The sequence below is a fragment of the Mus caroli genome, chromosome 9 (genome assembly GCF_900094665.2).
Source record: "Mus caroli chromosome 9, CAROLI_EIJ_v1.1, whole genome shotgun sequence".
Classification (NCBI taxonomy): Eukaryota; Metazoa; Chordata; class Mammalia; order Rodentia; family Muridae; genus Mus; species Mus caroli.
The window spans coordinates 67,600,983-67,613,776 of record NC_034578.1 but is presented as its reverse complement, the minus strand read 5'-3'; the positions used below and the strand labels follow the sequence as shown (position 1 = coordinate 67,613,776).

At 39.4% G+C, this 12,794-nt stretch overlaps 1 protein-coding gene across 7 annotated transcripts in view; it reads left to right on the top strand.

Annotated features, from left to right (window-relative positions):
• The window catches only part of Rnf111 (ring finger protein 111), a 69,634-nt gene extending 60,713 nt beyond the window's left edge, over positions 1 to 8,921 (top strand). For 2 of the 7 annotated variants that reach the window (XM_021172538.2, XM_021172535.2), the window contains exons 12-15: positions 2,343 to 2,435; positions 3,352 to 3,447; positions 4,739 to 4,842; positions 7,234 to 8,914. In XM_021172538.2, coding sequence (XP_021028197.1) covers positions 2,343 to 2,435; positions 3,352 to 3,447; positions 4,739 to 4,842; positions 7,234 to 7,351 — 411 coding nt within the window. In that variant the 3' untranslated portion in view covers positions 7,352 to 8,914. Of the gene's footprint in view, positions 1 to 2,342; positions 2,436 to 3,351; positions 3,448 to 4,714; positions 4,843 to 7,233 lie in introns of all 7 variants that reach the window. The other 5 variants (XM_021172534.2, XM_029481374.1, XM_021172532.2 and 2 more) reach the window with 4 other exon arrangements.
• Positions 8,922 to 12,794: the final 3,873 nt, after the last annotated feature.

Below are 12,794 nucleotides of genomic sequence, written 5' to 3'. Positions count from 1 at the left end.
CATCCCTCCATGGCCTCTGCATCAGCTCCTGCTTCCCGACCTGCTTGAGTTCCAGTCCTGACTTCCTTTGGTGATGAACAGCAGTATGGAAGTGTAAGCTGAATAAACCCTTTCCTTCCCAACTTGCTTCTTGGTCATGATGTTTGTGCAGGAATAGAAACCCTAAGACACCAGTGTAGCAAATAAATTTAACCTGTGGCCAGCTCACAGAAAATGGAATCTCAAATATTCAGGATTTACTATACTGAGCAGAATAAGTTTTGTGTGTGTGTGTGTTTTATTTTTTTAAGTTTATTTACTTATTTTATGTATATGAATACAGTGGTAAGCTGTCTTCAGACATACCAGAAGAGGGCATCAGATCTTATTAAGGATGGTTGTGAGCCACCATGTGGTTGCTGAGAATTGAATGCAGGACCTCGGAGCAGTCAGTGCTCTTAACAGCTGAGCCATCTCTCCAGCCCTGGTTTTTGTTTTGTTTTTGTTTTTGATAGAATCAAGATGGGTAGTCAAGAACATTCCATGCTTTTTACTACTTAGAGATTGATAAGATCTTATAAAATCTTTAATTTCTTTCAAGTTCCTCTGCTACTACCAAGAGACCATCAGCTTAGTAAACTTGAGTATACACAGATTTAATTAGTTAATTAATTAATTTACTTACTTACTTATTTATTTATTTATTTTCTGAGACAGGATTTTTCTGGGTAGTCCTGGCTGTTCTGGAACTCACCATGTAGACCAAATTATCCTTAAACTTGGAGATCCACTTGCTTCTGCCTTCTCAGTGCTGGGAATCCAATGTGTGAGCTACTATGCCTGGCTTTTTTTTTCTTTAAGGAAAAAAAAAGAGGGACTGTATTTTGCTAGGTTGCCCAGACTGACCTTGAAACTAGAGCTAGCTTCAAACCACCTCAGTCTACCTTACCTTAGCCTTCTTAGTAACCAGGGCTGAGTATGTCTCCCAACATCCATCTATATGCAGAGTTCTTTTTTTTTCAAAGTATTATTTATTATTATATCTAAGTACACTGTAGCTGTCTTCAGATGCACCAGAAGAGGGTGTCAGATCTCATTATGGATGGTTGTGAGCCACCATGTGGTTGCTGGGATTTGAACTCAGGACCTTCGGAAGACCAGTCAGTGCTCTTAACCACTGAGCCATCTCTCCAGCCCCCATATGCAGAGTCTTTGTGTAAGGTTGTATTTTAAAGGGAGCCTGTGTCTCTTAATAGAATGTACAGTTGGAGTTATGGCTTGTCTTTTAAGCTGAGTGTATTAATTGAATGGAGGTTGATGTGATAGTTTGTATATGCTTGGCCTGGGTAGTGTCCCTATTGGGAGGTGTGGCCTTGTTGGAGTAGGTGTGTCCCTGTGGGCATGGGTTTAAGGCCTGGAATTCAGTCTTCTACCAGCAGCCTTCAGATGGATATAGAACTCTCAGCCCCTGTACCATTTCTGTCTGGGTGCTTCCATGTTCCTGTCTTGAGGATACTGGACTGGACCTCTGAATCTGTAAGCCAGCCCCAATTAAATATTGTCTTTTATAAGACTTGCCTTGGTCATGTTGTGTGTTCACAGTAGTAAAACCCTAAGACAGAAGTTGGTACCAGGGACTAGGGTATTGCTGTGATGGACCTGACCATGCGTTTGTTTGGAAGAATGTGGATGTTGAGACTTGGATTTAGAAAGCAGTGGAATGCTTTTAAGTGGGGTTTAATGGGCTATTGTAGTAGGAATATGGAAGGCTTTGTTGCTGCGAGTCATTTGAACTGTGCAGATCTGGCCCAAGAGGTTTCAGTGGACAAAAACTTGAGTATATGACCTAGAGACTGTTTTTGTGGTATTTTGGTGAAGAATGTGGCTGCTTTTTACCCTTGTTTGAAGAGTCTACCTGAGGCTAAAGTAAGGAGACGCAGGTTAATTGCATTGACAAAGGAAGTTTCAGAAACGCCTATCATAGACTTTGTTCTCTAGTTAAGTCTCATGAAGAGCATTTTAAACAAGCATAGCAAGCTTAGAAAGGAAAAATATAAAATATATGGTTTGAATATTAAAGGGGTACCAGGAAGTGAAATGGTGCTGAATCCTGTGTTCAAGGATAGGAAATTGAATTAAGGAATTAGTGACCTCGTGGTCAGATTAAGGGAGTAATGACTTTGTGATAAGATTCTACCCCTAAATTTAGATCTAGGTGTGGTGGTACATACCTTTATTCCTAGGAGACAAGTCTTTTATAAGACTTGTCTGTTCACAGCAGTAAAACCCTAAGACAGTTGAATATCTTCAAAGATAACAAAAATCACAAATCTTAATTGACTTCATCCTTCTCTTATAAACAGGTTCCTGACATGGCAGGCTATCCTCACATCCGTTATATTTCTTCAGGATTGGATGGAGCATCATTCAGAGGTCCTTTTAGGGGCAATTTTGAGGTATGAAATAAGTGAAGAATAAGTGAAGATACTTGCCATGGTGTTTTTAGTGCAGGCTGAATTTATTGTGTTTTCATGAATAAGTAATATGGCTACTGTGGCTGGGAATCAGAAAGCAGCAAAATGTCTGGTTTTCTCATGTTTCTGGGACTTAGCACAAAGATATATGAACAATATCTTAAGGTCAGAAGTAACTATATAAAAAAGAATGAATCCAGCCTGGCAGTGGTGCAAAACTTAAATCCCAACAGTTGAGAGACAAACAGGCTAGTCAACCTAATGAGTAGCACTGCATAATTAGACCCAGTCTTAACACAAAAAAGGGAATGGCAACATAGCTCAGTGATTAAAATCACTGACTGCTTTTCTAAAGGTCTTTGTACCCACATGGTGGCCTAGAACTGTCTGAGACTCTAATTCTAGGGGATTCAGTGTTGCCTTCTGGCCTCCTCAGATACCAGGCATCCATGTGGTACATATACAACTATATTACAGGGAAAACACCCATCCACTTAAAATTAAAACAAAAACAAAAAACAGAACCTACTAAATCAGTATAAACATGCAATAAAGAACCATCTTAATGTGGCAGGAAACCATTACTGTTTTCACCAAGCTTTATCGGTAGAGAGACAGTTTGGAGAACGGAAAGCCAAGTGATCCATGTGTTGCTTTGGATCTCATTTATGGTTGGTATTCAGAACAGCTTGTTTCCTTGATGTAATGGACAGAATTGAGCTTCTGCCTTTATGTGCACATCAGACTCGCGCAGTGCCATGTGGTCATGCCCTTATTTACAACCACTTATGGTATTTGTATTATAGGGTTATAAAATTTACATTTGTTGCATTTTATAATTGATTGTACTCTCAAAGGAATATTCATTGTGGCTTTAATAGTTATTCATTACTCTCAGGAATTGATTCATCTGGAAGAAAGATTAGGAAATGTCAATCGTGGAGCCTCCCAGGGAACAATTGAAAGATGCACATATCCACATAAATATAAAAAGGTGAGGATTTAGTCCACAAAACTCCTAGAGTGGTATGCAAATGCATGAAATGGCATGTTATTTACTTTTGAATCCAGGATTGCATCGTGAAAAATTAGCTGAAACATACTCTGAAACTGAAATCTCTTCACATAATCCCTGGTTTTCAGATTTAGACAGGGAGTAATAGATTTCTTTAATGTTCTCCAAGATACTTTTGTGTATTTTATAATGTGCTTACTATATTTATATGTATATATTGTTTCTTCTACTTAAAAAAGAAACCTACAAGGGGACATCTTGAAAGTTTGTTCAACACCTTTTATTTGTTTACAAGCTCTCAGCTCTTTCTCTGGTTCAGGTGATAAGGTATTGCTATGTAGCCCAGGCTAGCCTTTCACTTGAGCTTCTCCCTCAGCCTCCAGAGCTGGCATTACAGGTGTGGCTGCCATGCTGGGCTTCCATCTTCTCTTTAGGATGTTGTGCAAAATTCCACCATAGAGTAATACTACAAGTTTTTAAGCTATCCTTTTATGTGTGATATAGTGGCCACAGCTGTAATTCCAGCACTAGAGAGCCTAAACGAAGAAATTACATGGGTTTGATGCCAGCTTGGGTTTATAAAATAAAACAAGCAACAACAATAAAAACAGTGACGGGGGTCGGGGTGGGGTAGGGTGGGGGCTGGGGGAGAAACACAAGTAAAACCTATAGCCAGGCCTCTTCACCAATGTTTAGATACTATTTCTCATAACTTTAACCTTCACTCTGTGTAGTGTTATGTGGAAATTCCAAATTAGACATGTGAAATTAGCTGTTTACAGTGAACAGATAACGCTTCGTGTTGTATGAGAACAGTGACTATGGAAGTTACTATTGGTAGTTTTCATGTTTTCTAAGAGTGTCAATCAGGCATTACCACTACATCCTGTCTAAACTAACTATTGTTATTGTAATTAATTTATAAAGATGTTTGAAATAGTCATTATAAGAATAATTTACTTAACTATGTTGAAATAGTAATTATACAGAGTATCATCATCATGAATTAACAGTAATAGGATTTAACCTAGAGAATTTGTTACAGTGTGATTGTGAGTATGGAAGTTACTGTTGACTTCCAGGAGTCAGTAATTAATTGGTAGTCACTTCATTCATCTGTTAATTCATGACAGTGTTGTGTTGGAAATAAGTTGCATATGAATATGTGGTCTTGTTTTATTCTTGTTTGTTTTAAATAAACACAGACTTTACTCAGTTGTTCAATAATGTCATCTCTGCTAATAAGGTAACAACTGATTGGTTCTCACAGAGGAAACTGCACTGCAAACAAGATGGGGAAGAAGGGACTGAGGAAGACACAGAGGAAAAATGTACTATCTGTTTGTCTATTTTAGAGGAAGGTGAAGATGTGAGGTAACTAGAGATTTCTTACTTAAAGTTCACTCTCTTAAACAGAAAGGACTAGATTATGGCTCAGTGGCAAAGTGCTTGCCTGGTTGCACAGCCCTGGCAACTTTGTGCCTCAGCACCACAGATAGGTGATTGATTCACAAATAGATCAACTGGTCTTAAGAGGGCATGTATTTAAAATTAACTGGAAACTAAAGACTGTTGCTGATGTACCTACCATTGCCAGCTCTGTAAGCAAACGAATAAGCAGATCAGAGTCTCCTTGTAGATGACAGAAACATGGAGGAGAGGGTGCACCTCCTTTCTGGACTGCAGCAGAGTCTGGGTGCCGCACTTCTGTAGTGAACAGTGTCTTCTGTAAATCGTGCAGGAGTAACAGTTTGAAAGGATTTTGATATCTGGATTATAAGGGCTCGAGATCATTGCTATGTATTTATTGACAGCACTTTTTTTTCCTCTCAGTTTTCTGATACACAGGGTCTCACTATATAGCCCTGTCCGGCCCCAGGCTCTCTAAGTGCTGGGATTAGAGGCAGGGGACTCTATGTCCAGCATAACTATACTCTTTTGTGATTTATCAGTGTTCTTGTCTTAACTTAGTGTTATTATTTGAAAGTATTTTCTTTGTATAATTACCAAGATGGTTATTTTGTTACCATCTTGATTTTTAAAATATCAAATATAACAGCTGTGGGTAGTAATTTTGTTTCTGCGAGAATATTTTTATTATAACCTCTTCAACTAGTAGTTGAGAGAAGAAAAATGACAGATTATTGTTCACTGCATTATGTGGTAGGGGTCTTTTTTATGTTTTTAAAAAATATGTTATTAGCCGGGCAGTGGCGGCATACGCCTTTAATCCCAGTACTTGGGAGGCAGAGGCAGACAGATTTCTGAGTTTGAGGCCAGCCTGGTCTACAGAGTTCCAGGATAGCCAGGGCTACACAGAGAAACCCTGTCTTGAAAAAGAAAAAAAAAGAAAGTTACTATTTTTCATATGTGTGTGTGTGTATGAAAAATTACATAGTTTTGGGTGCATATACATTTGTATATCCTGTATGTGCAGGTTTCCAAGGGGGCCAGAAGAGAGCATTGGATCCCCCAGAACTGGGTGCTGGGAATCTAATTGTGCCCCTCTGGAAGAGCTGCTGACATTCTCTTAACTGTTGAACCATCTCTGCAGCCCCTGTGTGTGTGTGTGTGTGTGTGTGTGTGTGTGTGTGTGTGTGTGTGTGTATTTATAAACACAGTCTTTCCGGTGAAGGCATGTAGTTGTTAAGTCAGTCTCTTTCAGGTGTTACTGGGAGTGTCCAAGAAGGAAGAGAGCAGTTGAAGTTATTATTTGTGACACATGTTAGGCTATTGGGATATGAATAGCAACTCTTAATAATAAGTAGAAAGTTTCATTCTACTTTTAAGTTTAGATTTAGTGTTACCTGGTCTTGTCTATCAGCTTTATTTTTCAGTTTCTAATGGCAGTTTGGCATGATATTCTGAAGTGAACTTCTCCTGTTAGCCCACCTTATAAAGTAGTAGCATTTTGCTAAGTGGGTATTCCAATTGCCCTATGAAAACACTATTCCTTACCTTGAGAATGTTGTTCAGCCTAATGTCTAAAGAGTTTGAGGATTGAAGTAATGGTACATATTACAGTGACCTTTAATTCCTACAGCAAAGGCAAGTAAATGACTATGTATTTCAAAGAATCTTCACAAGCGTCATAATGATTTGATAGCTAAAAGTGTTTGCAGCGTCATACAACAGGGTGTTTTCATCTCCAGGACATTGGCCACTCAACTACAAGACAAAACTAGAGAGAGATTGCCAGTGCTGCTTGACCTGACACTTTTCAGTTTTATATAGTTTGCTTTCATAGACATGCCAGTTATTTATCTTGGTAACTCATACATTATATTGTCCAAAATGCCAGTTTTATAATGAGTAATTCTTAGAGAAGGTGTGTGCATGCATATAAGTACCACAGTACACATGTTGAGGTCAGAGGACAACTTTGGTTCCTACCTTCTGCCTCCTTTGAAAGAGGATCTCTGTTTTTGTTCATTATTGTATGCAACAGGCTAGCTAGCTACCCAGCTTCTAGGGATCTTGTCTCCATCCCTTATCCTTATAGGGGGCATCCTGGACTGCAGGTGTGCCGAGCCATTGCATGCTGTTTTTCATGTGGGTTCTGAGGATCTGAGGTCAGGTTGTCAGGCTTGCCCAGCAATTACTTTGCCCACTGAGCCATCCTGCCAGTCCTAGTCTTTGTAACAGAAAGACGCTTAGTAACTTTGTAACACTTTTAAATTACTGGGTGTAACATGTATTTGCAAATCAGTACCCCATAGAATTATCATGAAATTAATTTCTGCTTTTTGTTTTCTTCAACGATAGGCGCCTTCCATGTATGCACCTTTTCCACCAAGTGTGTGTTGATCAGTGGCTGATCACCAATAAGAAGTGCCCCATATGCAGAGTGGACATCGAGGCCCAGCTGCCAAGTGAAAGTTGACATTGTGTTTCAGAACTCTTGCTGTCCCTCTCATTCCCATCCTTCCTGGTACTGCAGTCAACCAAAGATGGCATGACTTACCTGCGCAGATCTGGAAGCCTTGAACTTGGAGTGCTGACTCTGCTACATGGTACAGCTACCGCTAGACCTACAACTTATGTACACAGTTGATTTTGATGTATTTATAAAAGCTTTTTTGTTGGTTTTTTTCCCTAGATTTGACATTACTTCCTGTATCATTTTTACTGTATTTTTGCATGATTCCTTGTATTGCATTTCTTTGCACATATTATGGGCTTGTGACCCTAAACTTGCAGGCAAGATTAGCTGCTTTAGTAAGTAGTATTTTGTGGTCTTTTTTTGTTTTTTTGTTTTTTGGGTTTTTTGTTTTTGTTTTGTTTTTGTTTTTTACATAGTACCTTGAAAATTATGAATTTTTTTATCCATTACTAACCTTTAATTTAATCAATCATGTACTTTAGTTTAATGTATAAAGATTTTCTAGGAAATAATATTGTGTATTAAGACATTCCTTAATTAAATTAGGACAAAATGGCTGCTGTATATTTACAATATGGAGTTCTGAGTTAAGTACCGCCCTTCATACTGGGAACAGAATGTATGTAACCCATGTCAATCAGATGCAGGTGGTACCCACACGACCAGAGTGATCAATAGGAATCTTCTTGGTGTTCCTTTCTTCCAGCACAGTGCAAGATAGAGTTGCTGTTGATGCCGTATGTTTAGACTGCTGTTCTGACCCTATTTATCTTTCTCTCTGCCATTTGGAACTTTATTCCCTAACCCAGGTTTTGCTGCTGTGAAACAGCGTTGATGAACACTAAATATTAATCTGAGATAGCTGGATTGTATATACTTGCAGATTTAAAAAAATAGGGAAATTGAAAAAGACATGTAGAATTTTGTTAGGTCTTCTGCTAAGCACGAATAAGATATCTGCTTACATTAATTTTTATAAAGTCATTCAGTCAGAATTTAGGATTCAGTCATTGGCAGGTATCTATGCATTCGTAGAACTTCTAAGGGTCCCAGGATCACTTTTAAGGGATTTTTTTTTTATAGTTTAAATAAAGTCAGCTGAATCTACATGTCTCTTGTTTTATTTCTCTCTAAACTTGAAAACAGTAAATCTGCAGATACTGTGAGGCACAGATTATATTGTCAAGCTACTGTTGCTATGGTTATAGACACCCACTTCAGACATTACCAAGAGTCGATCACTGACTTAAAAATTTTAATTTCTATAGTTAAGATTTACAACATAATATAGAATGAAAGTTAACATACTAACATTTCTCCTTTGGAGGAAGTTTTAATCCACTTCAGGATGCATATTAGCAAGATACTTTCATATACAGGATAGCCTAATTTTATTTGTTTAAATATGCTTAATATGCCCAAGATTGCAAATGCATCCAGTCAGTAATACCACTGTCTGTATGTGGAAGACATGTTCCCATGGATCATATGTGAAGATGTCAATAAGCTTGCATTAAGCCACCTGCTTTGTAAGTGGATTGATTAATAAATAACTTATATTTCTATTGTCTTTGTGTTTCATAATTAGTGTTTATAAAATGGTTTACATTGGACACTTTGGAGTTCAAATGATATCCACCTGATTGATATTTGCATATTCTGGTGCTTATATCCATTCAGTTTTGCCATTTATATTAGTAAATATTATGGTACATTAATTTCATATCAACATGGTATGGATGCAGATGGAAGGTGGATATAGTTAAAAGTAACTTGTGCGCTAGCTTGAAGCCTGATATTAAGACATTTCTAAATTACAGGGGTTCTGAGATCCTTGCCCAACACTTCAAAAAGAGGGCAAAGGTACCTTTGGTTACCAGTCTGACACAGAGAAGATCAGGAAAGAGTAGATGGGCAGTGTCTGCTGTCTCCCTGGGGAAAAGCCACAAAGAAAACTGTGATACATACAGGACTGCCTGCTGGTAGAGCCTGAGTCTGTCCGAGAGATTGAGAATAAAAGGTGAAAGCTAGGGTTGTGTGTGGAGAGATGACTCAGTGGTTTGAGTTCAATTCTCAGCACCTGTATCAGATAATGTCCAAGCTCCAGAAGGATCTGACACCTCTGGCCTCTGTGGGAACCTGCACTTATGTATCCATAACCCCCTACCTTGCCCCCAACACACGCACATACATATGTTTTTAAAGATGAAGAGAGTTCCATGCTATGAGGTCCTACTGGTGTTTTTTCAGAACATAACGAATTCTCTCACATACGAGGTTTAGATAATAAGCCCTTGACCTGTTTTATAATTGGTATTGCTTTATATATGTTTGTTTTACTCTTTTTATTTTTGTGAGATAGGGTCTCATGATGTAAGCCCCGGCTTTGAATTCATTATGTAGACTAGGCTGGCCTCAATTTCAGAAAAGCTACACCTGCCCTCTGCCTCTCAAGTGCTGGAGTTTCCTACTACACCACCCACAAAGACGCACAGTACTAAAAATAAATCTTAAAAAGAGAATATAAATTATTGCTTTAATTCCTAAAAGTTTGGCCTTTCAAAGCAACTGCAGTATCATGAGGTGCTGCTAGCATTTCTGCTGCAACTTTGTTCAAGCAACTAGTCACTAAATGGGGAAAAAGCAGTCGCCTCCGGCATTCACAAGAGCTTTAGCTTCCTTCTGTCCTGTAGTCAGATTCTACTCCATGTGTGTTTTGCTTCTCACTTTATAATCACAGCAGCAGTATGTATAGACAGGGCAGTATGTATGTCAGTCAGCTACTGCTAGAGGGTGAGAATTTTATGCCCTCTATTCTAAAGTTACATTTTGTGTGGGTGGTGGTGTATGTGCATATAGAGACTGTAAGTCACCATTGTGCACCCTTCTCCATTGCTCCCTGTTTGCCAGGGACATGCCAGCTTGTCTGCCTAGAGTTTTAAAAGTAGGTTTCTTGCCAAGACTTTGCTTTGGACATACTGTCTTTTGTAGGTAAACATTCTCTCTGACTGGAGTCAGAACTCTTCAAGATTCCCTGTTGCATCTGATTCATGCTTCCATATTGTATAAACATACCCTTCAAGACTCTATCAAATGGCAAAGCATCTGGAAATGGTAAATGCACTCCGCTTTTCCATTGAAAGCATGTACCAAGATAGCATTGAGAATTCAGAGTGTTAAAGGGATCACATATCCCAACCACTATAGTATGTTAGCCAAATTGTGGCCCTATGAGAAAACAAAAACATACTAACCAGCAATGAAAGACTTACTGTAGGTCACAGAAGTGCCCTCAATGTGTCAGTGTTTTGTGACAACCACCACAAAACTTGGTTTCAAGTACTTTTATTTGCTCACAGATGCTCAATTTGGGCAATGCTAATGGAATCTAGCTCATCTTTCACTGTGGTCTTCCTGTGGCTACATTCAGCTTGGAAGTGCTACTGGAATAGTCTGTCTAGCATGCTTCACTTAGACGTCTGACACTTTCATTTGCATGATGAGAACAGCTGATGGTTCACTGGGTCTTTTCACTGTCATCTATTTAGCAAGGGATAGCTAGACTTTACACAGTGGGTCAGTGATCTAGGGACTGCTAGGCCACCTTAGAGACTACCAAGGGTAGCTAAAATGAGTGGGCATGGTAGAAGAACCCCAAACCAATACAATTTGGCCATTTTAGATTCAGCATAGGGGCTAGCCATGCAGCTCATGGTAGAGTCCCTTGGCCTCGGGAAGCCCTGGGTTCTGACAGTGCAATATACTAGTTGTAGTGCAGCTTGTAATCCCACTCAGGAGGTAGAGGCAGGAGGATTAGAAATTCAAGGTCGGGCTGGAGAGATGGCTCAGGGGTTAAGAGCACTGATTCCTTTTCCAGAGGTCCTCAGTTCAATTCCCAGCAACCACCTGGTGGCTTACAATCATTTGTAATGGAATCTAATGTCTGTCTGGTGTGTCTGATGACAGTACTCATATTACATAAAATAAATAAATCTTTTTAAAAAGTATTAAACAAAAATTCAAGGTCATCCTCAACTACATAGAAAGTTGTAAACCAGCCTAGAGCACATGTGACCCTGTTGTGAAGTCCATTCACCACAGTGACCTGAAGTACAGCCAGTGGCTTTGTTAAAGTGCCTCATTTCAGTTAGAGAATAGGTCTGTGTTGCCAAATTGGTGCTGAAATCACGAGTTTAAGAGATCCTCCTGCCATTTCTGAGTTCAAGGCCAGCCTGGTGTACAGAGTGAGTTCCAGGACTGCCAGGGCTACACAAAGAAACCCTGTCTCAGGAAAAAAAAAAAAAAAAAAAAAAAAATCCTCCTGTCTTAGCCTCCCAAGTACCTGGAATCATTACAAGCATGTTCTAATAGTACAAACTGCAGAGCACATTTTCTTCCCCAATTCAAACCAAAGAGAGAAAGCTACGTGTAACATCTGTGATTGCAAGAATGATGGACCAAGAGTCAGCAGCCACAGAACTTTCATTTCCTTTAGCAGGTATTTGAGAGAACTTAATGGAATATAAATAGTTATTTCTGCTCCTTTGATTTCCAATATCCGTGTGTAATTTAGATCGAGGGGTAATTCTGCCAGCCTGTCTTTTCAGATGGGAGTGTTGGACAACACTGGTTCTTCCTTTAGACTCAGATTGGAAATGTCGATTTGGGCGAATGGGGAGGGGGCATTTATTATTTCCCAATAGAAGAGACTTGAACAAGACTGATGGGGTAGCCTGATCTCAAGTGGTTCTGCGGGTACTGAACCATTTTCTGTGTTGTTACCTATTCTTTTCCCCGGGGTAATATTCTGGTGTTTGTTTGTTTGTTTTTGTTTTGATTTTTGTCTCGTCTCTCACTGTTCACAACTTGGGATACTCATTATTTTTCTTTTGAAATCTTGTGCACATCTATTTGACAAATAGTTTCTGAGTCCTACTGTATTGTGCTGGAAGTCACACAAATCTTACGTCTAGTTTGAATTATGAGTCTGCTGGGGATCTGTTTTAGGAACACCACATACAGCACACATCCGAGTCTCAATCATCATGTAGCCCTGAACGACCTGGAGAAGGTGGCTTCATTTGCCAGACCATTCCAATCCAAATTCCCAGGTAGACGTTTCCGGAAGAGGAAGTAAGGTCAGAAGTAGCATTTCCAGGAAGTTCTCTGGAGCCCACTTCTATGTAACCCGGAACAAACTTTTAAAGACATATGTCCTTAGGTGATGGCTCCCCACCCCACCCCCAAGATTAAGACAGTCTTTTCCAGTAGGAGGAAAAATTATTTGTTTTATCTCAGGGACTAGAATTTGAAAAGACTGTAGACAAGGAAACAACAAAGCCTGGTGGCCTCGCTGGTTGCTATGAAAGCAAATACAAGCCAGCCAATCAACGTGCAGAAAGGCCTTCCAGTCTAGCCAATGGGTTGCGCGCGCCCTGCGTGC